At 54.3% G+C, this 20162-nt stretch overlaps 1 protein-coding gene across 1 annotated transcript; it reads left to right on the top strand.

Annotated features, from left to right (window-relative positions):
• The first annotated feature begins 160 nt into the window (after nt 1-160).
• Nucleotides 161-19953, top strand: MAP3K11 (mitogen-activated protein kinase kinase kinase 11). Its single transcript, XM_006149898.3, is given in 12 exon segments — nt 161-987; nt 1252-2542; nt 11066-11246; nt 11434-11582; nt 11688-11863; nt 11983-12148; nt 12151-12213; nt 12707-12820; nt 13373-13508; nt 13592-13683; nt 17803-18186; nt 19100-19953. Coding segments are annotated over 11 exon segments (2538 nt in total). The 5' UTR covers nt 161-987; nt 1252-1803; the 3' UTR covers nt 19438-19953.
• The last annotated feature ends 209 nt before the right edge of the window (nt 19954-20162 follow it).

The following is a 20162-nucleotide window of genomic DNA, read 5'->3' as shown; positions in this document are numbered from 1 at the left end:
GGCCCTTGAGGCCCACTTCCGGGGTCGCAGATCACTAGCTTGGGGCTTCGCGCTCGCCCCGCTTCTACCGGTGCCGGCCCAAAGGGGAGGCCGGAAGAAGAAGCCGCGAGCAGCCAGCCTGCAGTAGCGCATGCGCCCAACGGATCAAGTTGGGACCCGGAAAAGGAAAACCTGACGGCATGAATGCGCAAGCGCCGAGAGGTGGAGGAACGAAGAGACGCAGGAGTGCCCTTTAGGCTTGCGCAGAGTCCGGATCTGAGAATCCAAAAAGTAGGAGAGTTTCGGCGCATGCGTAAACCCAGGCGTTGCCAGGATAGACACCATTGGGTGGAACGAAAGGGATAATTGAATAGACATTGGGTAGCGGCATAGTAGTTGGCGTAAAGCTCATCCAATGAGTTTCAGGAGGCGGGGAAAAAAAATGGAGGCGTGACTCCCCAGGAGTGCAGCCAGAGTTCTGCACAACCGGAGCACGCCCGCTTGGCCCTCCCCTTTTCGTGAAGAACCTCTAACGTCAGGAGAGTCTCTCGCCCCGGGCTGCCTCTACTTCCGGGTCAGAGCTCAGACCGAGTAAGTAGAGAACAACCCTCCGGAATAGGCAGGAATAGTCGAAAAAGGATAGCGTCGTTTTTCTTAAAGTGACAGGCTCAAGGCAATTGGGGTCAACCCGATCCTGAAGTTGAGGGCGACTTAGCTATTCTGAATCCAATCCTAGGCAGAGTTTTGGACAAAAGTCTCAGGTTTAGCCTACTGGAGAAAGGCCATGAAGAAGCGGATTCTTTCCCAGGTGAGGGGAAGAAGTGAGTCTTAGACAACCCGTTCCAAGAATATGAGATGGCTTGAGTCAGTTTGTCTGTTCTCCAGTCTTCCCCACACCCACCCCACTGACTGCAAAGCAGAGAGCTTCTTGCCCCGTTTCATTTATGAAAAGACTGAAGGTCAGAGAGGATGGATCAGAGTCTCAACTTCATCGCCAAGACCACTCAGGTTTGCTCCTCCCCAAGAGCTGCCCTGTGAGCCCTTTTTGCGGATGCGGATGCGGATGCAGAGGGCAATGATGGTCCGTGGGCAGCGGAGCACCCCCTAATTGAGGCTGTTCTTAGATCCTAAAGCGCGTTGTAATAGGGCGGTGGGTCCCATACTACTCTCCTTCTGCCTCCCCTGGCCCGCCTACCCGGGAACTCCCTGCCCGGAGCCTCCGGGAGGGGAGCGGTGCAACCCGCCCGCGTCATCTGATGCTGTTTCCTGCAGGAGGGAGAAGAGCGGAAAAAAAGTGAAACTCCACCCTCCACCTCTGCCTCCCGCCCCCGGGGCCAAAGTACAAAGGGAGGAGGAAGAAGGGAACAGGGTCGGAGCCGTCGGGGCCAAAGGAGCCGGAGCCAGGAAGAGGCAGCCTCGGCCCAGCGGGGGACGCTCCCTCCACCCCCTGCGGAAAAAGACCCAACCAGAGTCCAGACGCTGCCCCACCTTACCCTTGGCTAGAGCTGGAGCCAGGCTCCCAGGACTGCTACAAGACCCAGGAACGCTTGGGCCCCTCCAAGTCGACCATGGTGAGGCGCCGGAGGCCCCAGGGCCCCACCCCTCCAGCCTGACCACTCTGCCCTGGGTGCCCTCCTCCAGAAGCCCGAGATGCGGGGGGCCGGGAGACAACACTCCTGGCTCCCCAGAGAGGCGTGGGTCTGGGACTAAGGGCCAGGACCGGGATGCCCAGGTTCCAGGACTAGGACCTCGGCAACCAACGGGGGTAGGGACCACGGGCACCAAGAGAAGGTCCCACACACACCCCAGTACCAGCTCCTGGCAATGGAGCCCTTGAAGAACCTCTTCCTCAAGAGCCCTCTGGGATCATGGAATGGCAGTGGCAGCGGGGGCGGTGGGAGTGGTGGTGGAGGCCGCCCAGAGGGGTCCCCGAAGACAGCGGCTTACGCTAACCCGGTATGGACAGCCCTGTTTGACTACGAGCCCAATGGGCAGGATGAACTGGCTCTGCGGAAGGGCGACCGTGTGGAGGTGCTGTCCCGGGATGCAGCCATCTCAGGAGATGAGGGCTGGTGGGCGGGCCAGGTGGGTGGCCAGGTGGGCATCTTTCCATCCAACTATGTGTCTCGGGGTGGTGGCCCGCCCCCCTGCGAGGTGGCCAGCTTCCAGGAGCTCCGGTTGGAGGAGGTGATTGGCATTGGTGGCTTCGGCAAGGTCTACCGTGGCAGCTGGCGAGGTGAGCTGGTGGCTGTGAAGGCAGCTCGCCAGGACCCTGACGAGGACATCAGTGTGACAGCTGAGAGCGTTCGCCAGGAGGCCCGGCTTTTTGCCATGCTTGCGCACCCCAACATCATTGCCCTCAAGGCTGTGTGCCTGGAGGAGCCCAACCTGTGCCTGGTGATGGAGTATGCAGCAGGTGGGCCTCTCAGCCGTGCCCTGGCTGGGCGGCGTGTGCCTCCTCATGTGCTGGTCAACTGGGCTGTGCAGATTGCCCGTGGGATGCACTACCTGCACTGCGAGGCCCTGGTGCCCGTCATTCACCGCGACCTCAAATCCAACAACAGTGAGTCTCGGGCATGCTGGAGGTGGGGGGGTGGCATGGCCCCAGTATGTACCTATCCCCGTCCCTCAGCTGAGCCTAGCCAGGGAACCACAGGAAGGAGCTGACCAGAGTTATTCCTGGGTTCACACCAGCTCCAAAGCAGGAGTCTCAGGCACCCAGCAGAGTCCTCCTCCCGCAGACCCAGGAGTTTTTGACCCCAGCCCGCAACAGCAAGAAACAGGGTTCTCTCAGGTGGGCCGTAAGTGTCCTTCCTAACCGTGGCTACCATGGCTACCATGGCCACCATGGTTAGGAAGTGTCCTGGTGCTCATGCTCACCTTCCCTCCCTTAAGGTTCTGATCAGAACATCTGAGTCCTGATGCTCTCTTCTCCCACCCCTTCATGGCACACGACTCTTGTAGAACAAGTATCTCAGAGAAGCCAGTCTCCTCCAACCCTATGGCGATCATCCCTCCCCGGCGACATGACCACTAGCTGGTTATTTCAACGCAGAGCCTCAAGTCCAGGCTTCGTAACGAGGAAGGGTGAAATGGCTTAATGACCTGAGCAACCCTGGTGTAGCTGCCTGACACGCAGTGGGTCTTCAACTGTGGGGGGTGGACATTTGAGGACTGAATCATCAAGAGGTCCTAGTTTGGAGTCCCTGGGGTACAGGTGCTGGACTTAGGGAGACTCCATCTCCAACCATTTCAGCCCCTCCCCCCATACAGTACCCATCGTGAGCCCAAGACAAGCAGGCTGAGTGGTTACATGAAGCTGGCAAGCTTCATGTCGTGCCGAAAGCAGGCAGCATTCAGAGAGGCACCCAGTAGGGTGTCTGGGCACTGACAGGAACAAAGTTTCTGTGACAGAGGACACTAGGGTCAGCTGGAAAACAGTTAGACATGGAGGAGGGGCAGGGCCTCAGTGGGCCACTGGGGAGCCACAAAGGATTCTGGAGGGTGGTCAGAATGGCTATTTCGAGCCTCCTGGCCTGGGCTGGCCATGAACAAGGGACTTGTGAGGAGCAGAGGACCAGGACCCAGTACAGTCCAGCCTTGCCAAGGCTGGAGAGACAGGGCAGGGCTACCAGCCACCACACCCACTCTCCTGATCCACAATCAGGACAGTTGCCACTTCTCAGCTTCACCCCTGGATCCTAGCCATCTAGGGACCCTCACTCCCTACCCCAGCTTAAGGGGGATTCCCTGAAGACCCAGGGGGAGGGGACTCCCATCTTCTGTTTTTCCTCCGTTTTCTTTCCAGAAAAAATGGAACAATAGCCCAGGCACTTGCTCCCCACCCTCCCCACAGCTTCCTGCATTTCCTGCTGCCCCTGAGCAGCTTCCTGCCCCTGCTCAAGCCCCTGCTCCCTCCCTAGTCCAGCTGCCTGCAGAGGAGGAAAGAGCTTGGGGGGGGGTTGTGTGAGAGGAAAGAGCCAGGGATTGCCCCCTCCCTCGGCTACCCAGCTTCCCTCTCAGAGTCTGGGTTGTGGTGGCAAAGGGCAGGCAAGGTGCCCTCAGCCTCTCTGAGCCTGGCATCCAGCCTCACAGACCCCAGTCCTAGGCCCGAGTTGCTGTCTGTGGGATTGGGGTGGGGGTGTCCCTGTGCTGGGGGGGGCACAGGCAGGAAACAATGGCATGATTTTCCTGGACAATGGGGGCCTTGTGAGGAGGCCTGGCGGGGAGAGGAGGGGGAATTCTCCAGGCCCACAAGTCACAGGACTGACCAGCCAGCCCGGCCTAGGCCTGACCTCCCCCAATTCTCCCCCAAAGGCCCCCTGCCCAGTTGGAGACCTGGCCCAGGCTTCTCAAAAAGGAGAAGTAGGGACCATAAGAGGGAAGCGGAAGAGGTAGGAGCTGCCTCAACCATTCCTGAACCCTGCAGGCCAGCCCAGGAAGGGTACTGGTGACTGTTCTCTGCCAGACAGCCAGGGAACCCAAAGTAGAGGAGGGGGACCTGAGAGGCTTGCTCCAGCCTTGGAGTCTCTAGCTTCTTTCTCCTCTTGGTGTGCCGTGACTGCCGAGGCCTGGCGTATGTCAGATATCAGAACAACTTGGGTTGGGACAGGTTCAAGGCTCAAATAGACAGCAACTCAGCTTGGAGAAAAACGGGACACAAAGGTGAGGAAGAGGCTTTGTAGGTGTCAATTAAGGGTGGGAAGATAGCAGAATGGTCATAAGTGAAAAGAAATCCTATTGGGACCAGCAGTTGGTGTAATGGCTATGTCACTGGACTCCCATGTAGCCAACTGCAGTTCAAGTCCTGGACCCGGTGGCTTAAACTCACACCGGGCACGTGTGCGTGCCCAAGATCCTGAGAGGAGAATGGAGAAGAAGGGATTGTGGCTTTTTGTTTCTGTCTCTGTCTTTCTGGAGAGCACATGCACCCTATAGCAAAAAAAAAAAAAGAAAGAAAGAAAGAAATCCTGAGACTTTGGGTAAGTTGCTGCCCCTCTCTGGGCCTCAGATACCCCAACTGGCTCCCAGCCTGAGATACTGGGACAGGAAGTACTTTGCCAGTCTATGGGGAAACAGCATCTAGAGACCAGGCCAGAAAGCAGCAAGGGTTGGTCTTCAATAGGAGAGGTGGGCCCTGGCCCCAGAGGAGGCACCTGTTCCCATTCCACCCACCTACCCCAGCCTTTTGCACTGCTCTTTGGAATGAGCTTGCTAAGGAGTACCAAGCCTTCAGTAGCCAGACCAGAAGCTGATGTGAAGTTGGAAGGAAGGAGCAATTTAGGAAGGAAAGGAGAGGCTGGGCATGAGAGATGCGAACAACCGAAACTTCAGGACGGCCGGCCTGTAAAACACTCCTGTTACGTGTCAGATCTGTGCAGAGGCTAACATTCGTGATGTTTGGCCACGTGGTGGCAGCTGGCCCCATGTAGGAAAGGTTTTAAGTTCCTGTCCTGGGGCCTCAGTGAGCATGCCCCAGATCTGGGCTGGAGTAGGTCACGGTAGGACCCTGTATGTGTGTGGGTGGGGGAGGGGACTGTTTCTCTGTCTTTTCTTTCGTAGAAGACATAGGCAACCTTTTTTAAAATGAGTCACCAGGTGGCATAGTGGTTAAGGCAGCTGGATCACACATAGCCTACTGCACGGTTTGAATACTCAGCCCCAGTGGCTTGAAAAAGACGCAGGGAGTGTATACGTGCATGCCCAAAATTCCAAGAGGAGGGACCAGAAGGTGGTGGTGGATAAGGACACTGGATTCCCACATGGTCAACTAGGGTTTGAGTCCTGGACCTGGCAGCTTGCTTTTTCGCTTTCCCTCTCTCTCTCACTCTGTCCCTCTCTAGTCAAACTAAAATAAATAAAGTTAAATAAAATAATTCTTAAAAAAAATTCCAGGAGGAGAATAGAAGGGATTGCAGTGTGGCCATCCCCCCAGGGCTTGATTTCTCACTTTCTCTCTGTCTCATTCCAAGGAGCACACAGCCCAATAGGAAGATTTAAAAAAAAAAAAAAAAAAAAAAAGGTTTTCCAAAAAAATAAAAAAAAAACACACTCTTTTTTTTTTTTTTTTTTTTTTTTGAGAGAGAGAGATTTTCACTGTAGGGCGCGTGCGCTCGCCAGACAGACAGAGAGAGACAGAGAGATAGAAAGCGAGAAATCACCCCCCAGGGGGGATGGTCACGCCGCAATCCCTTCTCCTCCATTCTCCTCTCGGGATCTTGGGCACGCACGCACACGTGCCCGGCGTGAGTTTTAAGCCACCGGGTCCGGGACACGAACCGCGGTCGACTACGTCGGAGTCCAGCGACATAGCCATTACGCTAACTGCTGGTTCCCTGTGATAACCTTCTGAAGTGAGTTTTATTGTCATCCTAAGCTTCATTAACTGGTCAGGACTCAGCCCCAGCCTGGCTCAGGAGAGTTGGGGGGATTTTTTTTTTTTTTTTTGGAGAGATTTTCGCTATACAGCGTGTGCCCTCGCCAGACAGACAGAGAGAGACAGAGAGACAGAAAGCGAGAAATCACCCCCCAGGGGGGATGGTCACGCGGGTCCGGGACGTGAACCACGGTCGACTACGTGGGAGTCCAGCGACATAGCCATTACACTAACTGCTGGTTCCCGGGATTTTTTTTTTTTTTTTAAAGATGAGAACTTTATTTATTTTTCTTTCATTTTGGGAGAGGTTTTGTTTTTGTTTTTGTTTTGGCGATAGGGTATGTGCAACTCGCCAGAAAGACAGAGAGAGACAGAAAGTGAGAAATCACCCACCGGGGGGGATGACCACACCACAATCTCTTTCCTCCATTCTCCTCTCGGGATCTTGGGCACGCTCGCACACGCATCTGGCATGAGTTTAAGCCACCAGGTCCAGGACTCAAACCACAATCGACTACATGGGAGTCCAGTGACATAGCCATTATGCCAACTGTTGGGTACAAGAACTTTTTTTTTTTTAATAATTATTTTTATTGGGGCCGGCAGGTGGTGTGGTGGTTCAAGATGCTGGACTCCCACATGGCCAACCACAGTTCAAGTCCTGGACCTAGTGGCTTGCTTTCTCACTTTCCCTCTCTCTATTCTCTCTGATCAAACTGAAAATTAATAAGAATAATAAAGTTAAATAAAATAATTCTTAAAAATAATTATTATTTTTATTTAACTCTATTTATTTGCTTATTTTGGTGACAGAGAGAGAAAGTGAGAAAGTAAGCCGCCAGGTCCAGAACTCAGTCACGGTCAGCTACATGGGAGTCCAGCGTCCTTAACCACCACGCCACTTGCCGGCCCCAGGTTGGGTGGATTTTGAGACCACTGAGTGAGGAGAAACTGCAGGGAAGTTTGCCAAGCACAGGATGAGAAAGGCAGTTTGGGAAGGCTTGTAGACCTAAGATCAAGGTGGAAAGCTGAGGCGATTCTGCCTGGTCTAGAACTCCAAATGTGGAAGATGCCAGTGGGGCAGGGAAAGCTGGCACCTGAGAGAGGCTGAGACAGCCAGGGGTGGTGGGCAGAGTCTGAAAAGAGGCTAACCTCTGAGAGTGGGGACGGGGACCCTTTAAGAGACAGAACCAAACAAACAGCCAGAGCCTCCTGGAGCCAAAGACAGCAGAGAGGGATTGGCCAGGAGTGTCACATGTCTCCATGAGGGAAGCAGCTGGATCTGAGGTTATAGCTTGAGATTCTCAAAAGTGAACATCCCAGGGGGTGGCAGGCGACGTGCTGGTCCAGGACGCTGTGCTACCATATGGCCTACTGCGGTTTGAGTCCCAGACATGGCAGCTTGCTTTCTCACTTTCTCTCTCACTCGCTCACTCTGTCTCTCTCTGGCAATTAAAATAAATAAATAAAGTTAAATAAAATAATTTTTTTAAATTCCATATTCCCTTAAAAAAAAAAGTGAACACCCAGTTCTGCCACCTCCTCTGAGAAGTCTTCTGTAACTCACCAGGCCATGTTAAGTGCCCTTTCCTCTTCTTCAAGCCCCATACCCTATGCGCACCAGGCCATGTTAAGTGCCCTTTCCTCTTCAAGCCCCATACCCTATGCTGCCCTAATTACTGTGCTGTCAGAATGTCCAGGGGAGCGGAGAGATGCGCTCTGATGCACATTCAGAAACACCAGGTTCAAATTCACTTCGCCTCTACAACACAGTTGGCTATAACCAGAAAAGCACGGGAACCTTTCAGACCCTGATGATTCTGTAACTTTGTCACCTTTCTCTTTCTCTACAAATCCTGCAAGAAGAAAGGAGGAGAAGGGATTACAGTGTGGCCATCCCCACTGGGGGCTGATTTCTCACTTTCTCACTATCTCTCTGGTGAGCACATGTACCCTATAGCAAAAATCTTTAAAAAAAATTTAAAACTTTCTTTTAAGAATTATTTTTTAATTTAACTTTATTATTTTATTTGACCAGAGAGGGACAGAGTGAGAGAAAAAGAGAGAGCGAGAGAGGGAAAATGAGAAGCAAGCCACCAAGTCCAGGACCCAAACCGTGGTCAGTCATGCGGGAGTCCAGTGCCCTTAACCACCATGCCACCTGCCAGCCCCCTAATAAAAAACTTTCACTTGAGCCATTTTTTTACCCCCTGAGAGACTGGCAAGGTGCTGCTTCTCCTCTTTGTGCAGAGTATGGTGGCCCCCTTGGGTCAAAGCCATGAACCCCTGCCCAGTCTGACTATTGCCTCGGGCCTGTGGCCAAAAACCATCATTGTCTTCAATTTATCCCATTCTCTCCATAGGCACCTACATCAGTCTCTCTCTTCTGGGGTCCTTCTGCTGGGAGGGGCTACCTAGGCCAGGTGTGATGGTGACATGGGGGCCTGTGGTGCGAGCGAGGCTTCCTTCCTCACCAAGGGCTTCCCTCCTCCTCGCCACCGAGGAGTGTTCAGATTCACTCTTGCTTCAGTAAAATGGATCTTTATTGAAATCAAAGCCACGAATGCTGAGAGCCTGCCACACTGCCAGTTTCTATTCAGTGCAGCATTAGGGAAAAGTTAGAGCGCTGGCCCTGGAGCCGCACAGACTGGTTGGAATCTTTGCTTTATTTGCTATATGATGGCCAAGTCATTCCCCTGCTCAGTTTCCCCATCTGTAAAATGACAGTAGTAATATCTACCTCATAGATTTTTTTGTTTTATATGTTTAGAGGTTTATGCCTTAGGGCACATGTACTTGCAGGGGTGGGGTGGGGAGAAAAGACAGTAAGAAGAAAAGTGAGAAAATATCCCTTGAGAGGATGGCCATGCCACAATCCCTTCTCTTCCCAGGATCTTGGGCATGTATGCACATGTACCCAGCATGATTTTCAAGTTACTGGGTCTGGGACTCAAACTGCTGTCAGTTATATGTGAGTCCAGTGACATAACTGCTACACCATCTGCTGGCCCCTACCTCATAGATTTTTTATTTTTTTGGAGAGGTTTTTGCTATAGGGTGCATGCGCTCGCCAGACAGAGAGAGAGAGACAGAGACAGAAAGCAAGAAATCACCCCCCGAGGGGATGGCCACGCCGCAATCCCTTCTCCTCCATTCTCCTCTTGGGATCTTGGGCACGCCAGCACACACGCCCGGCGTGAGTTTTAAGCCACCACACCCGGGACGCGAACCGCGGTCGACTATGTGGGAGTCCAGCGACATAGCCATTACGCTGTTGGTCCCCTACCTCATAGATTTTTAAACGCAAAAGCTGATTATAAAATGCCTGGCCTCAGACCAGCAAATGGTGTAATGGTCATGTCACTAGACTTCTACATAGTTGACTGTGGTTCAAGTGTACGTGCCCAAAATCCCAAGAGGAAAAGAAAATTCCAGTGGAGGAGAAGGGATTGTGGCATGGCCATCCTCTCAGGTAGTGATTCCTCACTTTCTGTCTTTCTAGTGAGCACACACACCCAATAGCAAAAATCTCTCTCTTAAAAAAAAATGGGGGCCGGCAGGTGGCATGGTGGTTAAGGTTGCTGGACTCCTTCATTGTTGACTGTGGTTCGAGTCCTGGATCTGGTAGTTTGCTTTCTCACTTTCCCTCTCTCTCTCACTCTGTCCCTCTCTGGTCAGATTAAATAAATAAATAAAGTTAAATAATTTTTTTTTTTTAATTCTGACCTGTAGTAGACCCTCTGTAAATGTATACAATAATTGGCTTTTCTCTCTCCCTTTTTTTTTGTTTTTAGAGGTTTTTGTCATAAAGCATGTGTGTTTATGGTGGGAGATGGCAAAGACAGTGAGATAGAAAGTCACCCCATGGCCATGCCAAAATCCTTTCTCCATTCTCTTCCTGGCATCTTAGGCACTCATGCACATGCACTTGGCTTTATTATCAAGTCACCAGATCCAGGACTGGAACCACAATTGGCCATATGGGAGTCCAGTGATGTAACCACTATGCCACTTGCTGGCCACTGTCTTTGTATTTTTTTTTAATTACCAGAGGACACATACACTAGCTAGAAAGAGAGAATGTGAGAGAGAAAGCATGCCCTAGTGGTCCATGGTCACACCCAATCCTTTCTCCTCCATTTCTCTATGCCTTCAGGATTCGGGACATGAATCTGCAACTGGTGTTGTCAAGCTTCTGGAACAGGATTTATTCATGTATTTGTAGAGACTTTTGCTATAGGGCATATGCACTTGCTGGAGAGACAAAAAGCAAGAAATCACTCCTCCTTCCCCAGTGGGGCGGGGATGGCCGTGTTGCGATTCCTTTTCCTCTGTTCTCTTGGGATTTGGGGCACACATGCAAATGCACTTGGTGTGAGTTTCAAGCCTCCAGTTCCTGGACTCAAACCGCAGTCAATCATGTGGGAGTCCAGCACCTTAACCACTAAGCAACCCACAGGGCAGGATTTAAACCATGGTGAGGTGTGTGGGATCCATTGTTCTATGTAGGGCACGTAACCACTGCACTATGGGCCTGGCCCACCAGCATTGCTATTTCTGTCTGATCCACCCACCGCCAGCTGTGAGCTCTCCAGGGCAAGATTTAGACCCCAGCCAGGATGTCTGTCAGAGGAAGGTTTGCTCCCAGTCTTCCCCTATCCCTACACCTTGATCCTGGAACACCCACGACTCTGTCCCTCTTCTCCCCAGTTCTGCTGCTACAGCCCATCGAGGGTGATGACATGGAGCACAAGACCCTGAAGATCACTGACTTTGGCCTGGCCCGAGAATGGCACAAAACCACGCAAATGAGTGCTGCAGGCACTTACGCCTGGATGGCTCCTGAGGTTATCAAGGCCTCCACCTTCTCTAAGGGCAGCGATGTCTGGAGGTGCGGCCTAGGTGGGGACTGACTAGGTGGGGACTGACGGGCTACAGAGGGCCAGAGATGACTGCCTAAGGCTACTGACCAACTAAGCCAAGCCCAGGGGAAGGGACCATTTAGTACTTGGTTGTTTTGGAATGAAGTGGCAATGAGTGGGCAGAGGAGGGGACACAGATCCTTTGTCTCACTACAGCTTTGGGGTGCTACTATGGGAACTACTGACTGGGGAGGTACCCTACCGTGGCATCGACTGCCTTGCTGTGGCCTATGGTGTGGCTGTTAACAAGCTGACACTGCCCATCCCATCCACATGCCCAGAGCCCTTTGCACAACTCATGGCCGGTAAGAGGACAGGTGGGTGGCTGAGGGGTAGAGTTTTCTGGTCCAGAACACATCCACATACAGATCCCCTTCTTATTCTGTCCTCGCTCCTTGCCATGCCTCTAGATTGCTGGGCACAGGACCCCCACCGCAGGCCCGACTTCGCTTCCATCCTGCAGCAGCTGGAGGCACTAGAGGCACAGGTCTTGCGGGAAATGCCGCGGGACTCCTTCCATTCCATGCAGGAAGGCTGGAAACGTGAGATCCAGGGCCTCTTTGACGAGCTGCGGGCAAAGGAAAAGGTGAGTCGGGGATTCTGGGTTGGGAGGAGTGTCTGCCTGGTCTCCGAGGGAGAGAGTGGGGGTTAGGCGCCAGGGCTGGTGCCAGGCTGCACCTACCGCCTTCACTATCCTGGATGCAGGAACTACTGAGCCGCGAAGAAGAGCTGACGCGCGCGGCGCGCGAGCAGAGGTCACAAGCAGAGCAACTGCGGCGGCGGGAGCACCTGTTAGCCCAGTGGGAGCTAGAGGTGTTTGAGCGCGAGCTAACGTTGCTGCTGCAGCAGGTGGACCGCGAGCGGCCGCACGTCCCCCCTGCAAGCGCAGCAAGCCCCGGGCCCGGGACGGCGGGGAGCGCATCAGCATGCCACTCGGTAAGGGGTGGGGCCCAGCGCAACGCCTGCCGTTGGCTGCAGGCGCAAAGGGGCGGGGCTGTGAAGCTCATTGGCGGAGGGGCGGTGTCAGGATAGCTGCACTGGGATTGGTTTACGGCATTGATTGGCGAACTCAGGAACTGATGGCTGGAACGGGTAGGACCGGGAGTGTTTTTTTCTGACTGGGCGGGCTCTGGTAGTTTCGCGTCATCCTGAAAGTGGCTGCAATTGGAAAGGGGCGGGGCACGGCGTGGTCTAGGAAAATTTGGGAAAGGCCTAGGAGGCGGGGCGAGCCGGAGACTGGGAATTTTGACTTCTTGGCGCTTCTCTGGTGGAGACCAGCCTGGAACCAGGGAAGGCAGTCAGGCCAGTCCCAGTAAAAGTCAGTCCCATTGCATGTGTGGCCTGGGAACCAGCTGAGGGCACCTGCGGGTTGGGGGTCCTGGCTCTCCACCACAAATCTTCACCCTGCTCCCCCCTACCCAAACCTCAGACTTCAAGCACCGCATCACCGTGCAAGCCTCACCAGGCCTTGACCGGAGGAGAAACGTCTTCGAGGTTGGGGCTGGGGACTCGCCCACCTTCCCTCGGTTCCGGGCCATCCAGTGTAAGAAACCTAACCATGCCCTTTCCCCTAGCCCCTGGTCCTGGGATCCTCTTTATCCTTGGCAGTGGATCCCCCCCCAGGCTTTGTCCTCATCAATTCAGACTTTTACCTCTGAGTTCCCCAAGACATACTTTTTAGTCACACAATTGGATGATAGCAGTGTTACTCATTTTTCTAAATCTTTTGCTAATTTTAACTCCTTGCAATAATTCTAATAGGTAATTCAGTAATTCTGTTATTGAAGTTTTATAGACGAGAAAAGTAAAAAAAAGTAACTTACCACACAGCTAAAAGGTGGCAGAGCCCGAATTCAGACCCAGGTAGTTGGTGTCACTTTCTGTACTAATTACTAAGCAGCAAATATCTGCTGAAAGACTACTTGAGATGCCCTGCCCCGCTGCTGGAGCCCAGACCCAAAGCTACCTATCTCACCCGAAGCCCACCCTGGGAGTGGATGGGGCCCAGCCTGTTCCCAGTCCTTAAAGAACTGCCCTGAAGCCTGACTGTTATGATGAGAAGACAAGCGTTGGCACCAACGGTCTTCCCCTACAGTGGAGCCTGCTGAGCAGGGCCAGGCATGGGGCCGCCAATCCCCCCGACGTCTGGAGGACTCGAGCAATGGAGAGAGGCGAGCATGCTGGGCCTGGGGTCCCAGTTCCCCCAAGCCTGGAGAAGCCCAGAATGGGAGGTGAGTGCTGAAGTGTCCCCAGCCCAGCATTACCTCCCTCTCCACATCCTGAGATTCACAAACGCACTCCTTCCTCTCATCAGGAGACGGTCCCGCATGGACGAAGCCACGTGGTACCTGGACTCAGATGATTCATCCCCCCTAGGATCTCCTTCCACACCCCCAACACTCAATGGTGAGTGGCCATGCCTCCCCTAGTGGGATCTTGGTGATCTGCTTCTGCAGGCACTGGGGAGACCATGAGAAGCCAGCAGAAATCCTGCTCTGAAAGCTCATTCCAGAGACTAGGATGCTGAGACTGAGACAGGACAGAGCGTGTCCTGGAACGCAGGTCTGATCTATAAGCTTCAAGGCTCTTTCCTGGCCCTAGGGCAGCCCCGGTGCCCTCAGTAGGCTCTAAGGAGAAAAGGAAGCAGGGAATGGTACCCGAGGGAAGCTGAGCCCAAAGGGAAGAGGAAAACTGCCCTTGTGGAGTGGGGGCAGACAAGTGACTGCCACCCTGGGCTTCTCGGGGCCCCTTCTGAGAGTCAAAGGTGGAGAGAGGATAAGAAGCTGAGCAGGCAGGGCTCGTTCACACTCTACCGGGCAGTTCAGGGTTTGTATATTCTCCACAACAGCAACACCCAGACATCTCATCCCAGCAATGACTGTGTGGAAGGTGCTATTATCATCTCTGTTTCACAGAAAGGAAACCGAGGCCCTGAGAAGTGAAATTACCTGCCTAAACCCCCAAGCTAAGGATTCGAACCCAGAGAGTCTTCGGCTGCCACACTCATAGCAAGCTTCCTCTGAAACTCTCACGCACAAACTGCTTAGGAAGCTAGAGGGTGGGACAGAGAGCAGGGCTCTGGCAACAGAGGGGTGGGGGCTCAGCTCAGCACTGCCCAGCGTTGGCAGGGGCTAGAAACTGGTGGTCTTCCTTGCCTGTGGGCTCCTGTGCAACCCAAAAACCATCTTTAGAACCCCCAGCCTTATCTGCTGCTCACAGCCCAAATGCAGGTGCTGGATCTGGCTTAGCTGCTTTCAGACCAGCGTCCTGATCAGCAAACACTCAAGACTCTCCTCCCACCCCACCACTACTTGAGCTGCAATAACATTTATTGGGTCGCAGGCAATCTGTGAGGTGGGGTATTATCATTAGCTCTACTTCATAGAGGAGAAAACTGAGGCACAGAGAGGTTAAGTGGTTTGGTGTAGGACACCCAGCCGAACAGGGCTTTGAACCCAGGTCTGTTTGACTCCAGAGGCAGGGCCATGGACTCCTGTCTGTGGTAGCATTTTCTGATCCAGCAATTGTGTTGCTCCAGGCTGGCTATACTGCTGGGACTGAACTGAGAATTGAAAGTGGGGCAGGGCTGCTTGGATTCACCCTTCTAGAATGTACCAGGCCCAAAGAGTCATGGAGACCTTGAGGTCCAGTGAACCCAGGGGTGTAAGATGAAGCAGCTCCCAACCATGTTCTACTGAGCCCTTTGGCCACGCCCTCCCTGAGCTCCAACTCTTACTACCTGGAAACTGAGAAGCAAATTAAAATCCTAGAGGCTAGTAGGTGGCGTGGTGGTTAAGGCACTGGATCCCACATGGCTGACTGTGTGGTTCAAATACCAGACTCGGTGGCTCGAAAAAAATGTGGGGCATGTGTGCGTGCATGCCCAATATCCCGAGAGGAGAATGGAGAAGGGACTGTGGCATGGCCATCCTCCTTGGGGAATGATTTCTCACTTTTCCTCTCTCTCTTTCTCTCTTTCACTATCTCTGTTGGTGTGTCTCCAGTAAGTGCCCATGCCCTATGGCAAAAATCTTAAAAAAAAAAAAAAAACATAGCTGAGGGCCAGCCAGTGGTGTGATGGTTAAGGCAGTTAGATCTCACGTGGCCGACTACACAGTTCCAAGTCCCAGTTGAGAAACATACTAGACAGCTGTGCCTGAGCTCCCTAAAGGAGGCAGAGATGGAGGAGAAGGGATTGCAGTGTGGCCATGCCCCATGAGAGGCGCGTTCTCTCTTTTCCTTTCTCTCTCTCTAGCAGATGTATGCTTCCTCTGCATATAATATAGTGGGGCACTCATACCTGGTGTCTCGTGCCTGGAGTACTCAGGGAGATCTCCAGACACACAAACCTGGGACCTCCCATGTGGGTCAGCCTTGCAGAAAGAGGAAGAGAGGGCTTTCGTTTGGTTTTGGTTTTGCTATCGGGCATGTGTATTTGCCAGAGAGAGAGAAGGAAAGTGAGAAATCATCCCCTGGGGAGATGTCCATGCTGCAATCACTTCAGTCTCCTCTTGGGATTTTGGGCACACGCGTACATACACTTGGTGTCATTTTCAAGCTGCTGGGTCTGGGACTCGAACTGCACAGTCAGCCATGTGGGATCTGGTGCCTTAACCTCCACACCACCAGCTGGCTCAGAGAAAAGAATTTTTGACAGTGTCTCACCGCCTCATGAATCTTCTTGCCTCAGCCTCCCAGTTAGCCAGGACCGCAGGCATGAGCCATCACACCTGGCCTGTTTAGGTTGGACCAGAACCAAATCCAAGCCTCCTGTGTGGCCCCAGCCATCATGAAGTGGCTCCCTGCTGCTGGTGCCACCATGGCTGGACCTAGATGCATTTCATGAGCCAGGCATCAGTGCGCTGGAGAGCACCTCCTACCTCAGGGACGGCCAGTAGAGGACATCGGGGGAGGAGGCTGACTCAAACGAGTGGAGATTAGTAAGTGTTGGGATCCAGGGCTATCCGATGCATAATGCGAGCAGTTTCTACACAGGTTCAGAGTGATTCTGGGAAGGCTTCACGGAAGAGGTAACAGCTGGGTCTTAAATGGTGAATAAGAGGTTGTTAAAAGCTGAGGTGGGGATGGTGTGCAGGGCAGAAGGAGTAATGTGTGCACCCAGTGTGGGGCTCATTCAGTGAAGAGGAAACTTGGCTGGACTCAGAAGAGTCAAGGGAGTTCTCAGGACTGAGGCAGCAGGCAGAGCTCAGGCTCGCACACACACACACACACACACACACACACACACACACGCACATGGTTCGGTAGATGTTTGTTGAGTGACTAAGTGAACGAAACTGGAAATGATACATTTTGAAGCAGAAACTGCCTTTAGCCAGTTTGCATTCTAGGATTCCCTTGGGTCTTTAGTGGCAGGGTCCAAGGGTGGGGTGGGATGGAGAAATAAGGGACAGACTGGGTTAGGGTTGTAGCTGAGATGGGACTTGGAGCCAAATTCTGGTCCACAGAAACTCTTTTCCGAACTTCTCATTTCTTCCTCCTGACACCCTGTTCTCCACCCAGGCAGGCCCACTCTGTGCCTAGCCAAGAAGGAGGGGAAAGGTGGAGGGAGCAAGATCCAGAAAGGCTTTGAAGGGCCAAGGAGGCTGAACTTTCTTCTGTGGTAATGGACAGCCATGGCAGGATCTAGAGCCAAGGAGAGATCTGACCAAATCAGAACCCATCCTAGACTCCCCGAACCCCTCCTTGACATGAGTCCCCTTATCCCAGGAGGTCTAGGATGGGGTCAGACCAACCCTAAGCATGCAGGCAGGACGCTGCCCCTGGAAACCTGGAGTAGACTCTGACTAGGAAGTGCTGCCCCTGCAGGGTGAGGCTGGCTCCCCACCTCGCTGGCTGTGCAGCCTTAGACGATCCCTTAACCTCTTTGAGCCTGGAAGCCCCTGAGGCGTGAGGATCAGAGCGCAAGGCCTGTAAGTCACAGGCACACCATGACAGGCAAGCCACTGACGTCTCTGAGCCTGTTTCCATTTCTGGGATGGGGACAGATGTGTGCCTCTCGGGGCTGTTGTACACACGGGAGCTGATCCATGTGTTCCACACGTTACCGCTGGAGTGGGGACAGGGGCAGAGGGGTGTAGAAGGGCCTGGGCTGACAAGCCAGTAAGAGGGTGTGCACAGAGCACAAGGGACAGGTCCCAGTCAGTGGAACCAGTCCCAACCCGGGCCTGTGGAGGTTGCCCCTGGCTGGCTGGGCCATTGAGGCCACCAAGGCCCACTGTGATCTGTTCTGTCCCTGCCTCCTCTTAGACACCCCTCCTGCCACATCTGGGCTCCAAGGCTCCTGCACTGCCACCCTCCTCCCCCATCTTGTGAAAAGCTGGAATGTTCCAGATGGGGAAGGCACAGGTTGGCAAGGAGAGCTGACCTGGGGCATCAGTGGAGCTAGGGCAGGTGACGGTGGGAGTAGAACTCAGTCCTTGTTCCAAGGCTACTGAGGAGACCCTGGGGCCCTCACCCAGAAAATGCCGCAGCCACAGCCTAACTCTGTGGCCCTGCCCACAGGCGACCCCCCAAGACCCAACCCAGAGCCCGAGGAGCCACGGCGGCCAGGCCCAGCAGAGCGAGGTGGTAGCAGCTCCGGAACGCCCAAGCTGATCCAGCGTGCACTGCTGCGTGGCACTGCCCTGCTCGCCTCACTGGGCCTAGGTCGCGACCTGCAGCCTCCAGTGGGCCTGAGCCGCGAGCGGGGGGAGCCCCCACCGACACCCCCCGCTCCAGTGCCCACGCCATGTCCAGCCGAGCCAGCTCCCTCTCCACTGATCCACTTGACACCCAAGACCCCTGATGCCCGTGTCCCGCTCACCCATGCACCCCTGCTGCTGGACCTGGGTAGCCCCGCAGGACAGCCGTCAGCCAAGAGCCCCCGGCGAGAGGAAGAGACGCGCGGTGAGTGGCATGAGGCCGGCCTATTGGGTGATGCTGAGGGGGGGGGCCGCCAAAAGGGAGGACCAGCTAGTAGGGACATGTAGGGAGGCATGGCTGGGGTCACAACTTTCTGAGAGACCTAGAACCAGGCCCTCAGGGCTCTGTGGACCAACGTAGGAAGCTGAGTTCTAAGTCCAGCCACCCAGTGGTCCAGGGCTAATTAAGCCAGTTGTGAAATAATAGAAATAACAATGACTACCAATAACAAGTCGTTACTGGTAGGTTACTTGTGCTGGGTATTATTTCAGTGCCTTAGAGAAATCATCTCATTTAATTCATTATCATAACCTGTAAACTAAGTACTCCTGATAACCTGGCTTTTAGGTAGGGAATTTTTTTTTTCTTCTGTTTTTGAGAGGTTTTTGCTATAGGGCGTGTGCACTCACCAGACAGAGAGAGACAGAGAGACAGAAAGCGAGAAATCACCCCCCAGGGGGATGGTCATGCCGCAATCCTTTCTCCTCCATTCTCCTCTCGGGATCTTGGGCACACAAGCACACGCGCCCGGTGTGAGTTTAAGCCACCGGGTCCGGGACTCAAACCGCTGTCGACTACATGGGAGTCCAGCGACATAGCCATTACGCTAACTGCTGGTCTCTAGGTAGGGAAATTTAAGCAGGCAGATTAAGAGGTTCAGCTCTCACAGCTAGTAGGTGGTGGGGCTGGGATCCAAGCCCAGGCTAGCCCGCTCTGGGTCTCCCCCTTAACCCCGCAGCATACACAGATGCACCGCTGAGCGAAAAGCACTGCTGCGGAAGTGCTGAGCCAGGTAGCTCACTGTGTAGATGGGAGACCGAGGCCTGGAGCAGAGCAGTGCCCCCCCGGACATCCAGGAGTTAATGCCTGATCTTGTGCCCCTCCCACACCCTCATAGGTGGCACTGTCTCACCCCCGCCAGGGGTATCACGCTCCGCTCCCGGCACCCCAGGCACCCCTCGCTCACCACCCCTGGGCCTCATCAGCAGACCTCGGCCCTCACCCCTTCGCAACCGCATCGACCCATGGAGCTTCGTGTCAGCCGGGCCACGGCCCTCACCTCTGCCTTCACCACAGCCTGCGCCCCGCCGGGCACCCTGGACCTTATTCCCAGACTCAGACCCTTTCTGGGACTCCCCACCTGCCAACCCCTTCCAGGGGCCCCCCCAGGACTGCAGGGTGCAGACCAAAGACATAGGTGCCCAGGCCCCATGGGCACCAGAGGCAGGGCCTTGAGGGCCAGGCCACTCCCCCCATGCTCCAGCTGCCTTAGAGCCACAGCATACACTGGAACAGAAGCTGGGCAAGCCTCTAGCTGCCTTGGTTTCCCCCAGGGATCCCACCCCCTTTGGGGGTCAGGAACACTACACTGCACAGGAAGCCTTCACACTGGATGAGGGGGCCTGCACTCCACACCTCCAACCTGTAGGTCCCCCCGACTTCCCTGCCCCCATGGGGCCTGACACTGTACCCAGCTGGTTGGGAGGACCAGAGCCTGTCTCAGGGAATTGCCCCCCAGGGCTGGTGCAGGGAGGAGGGGAGGTGCAGGGGAGAGGGGCCAGCCTCAGCTGTCACCAGCACTTTTGACCAAGTTCTGCTACTGTGGCCCCTGCCCCAGGACTTACTGCCTAGATCCCCTGGCCCTGGGAGTCATCTGGGGCTGGGGCTCTCTGGGTACCTTCCTGCCACCCTGGCCAGGGTTGGGGCCTTAGCCTCGGGATCTAATGAAGCCAAATAAACTTGGAAGCTGTCTCCTTGGTTGCAGCCTGTCACCTTTCTCAGAGAACCCAGACACCCAGCCTATCATGTGACCCTGGTGTCTTCATGCCCCAGCACAATGGGCAGTTGATCAAGTCTGCTAGTCTTGGTCAGTCATTTGGGGCCCTTGGCTTCCCTGACACCCACACGTACTGATCTTGCCCCGCCTCCCACCCTTGCCAGGACTTTGATTCCATGTTTTG

This window comes from Tupaia chinensis, unplaced genomic scaffold (assembly GCF_000334495.1).
Source record: "Tupaia chinensis unplaced genomic scaffold, TupChi_1.0 Scaffold000273_1, whole genome shotgun sequence".
In the NCBI taxonomy this organism is placed as follows: domain Eukaryota; kingdom Metazoa; phylum Chordata; class Mammalia; order Scandentia; family Tupaiidae; genus Tupaia; species Tupaia belangeri.
This window is presented reverse-complemented; position numbering and strand designations above follow the sequence as displayed.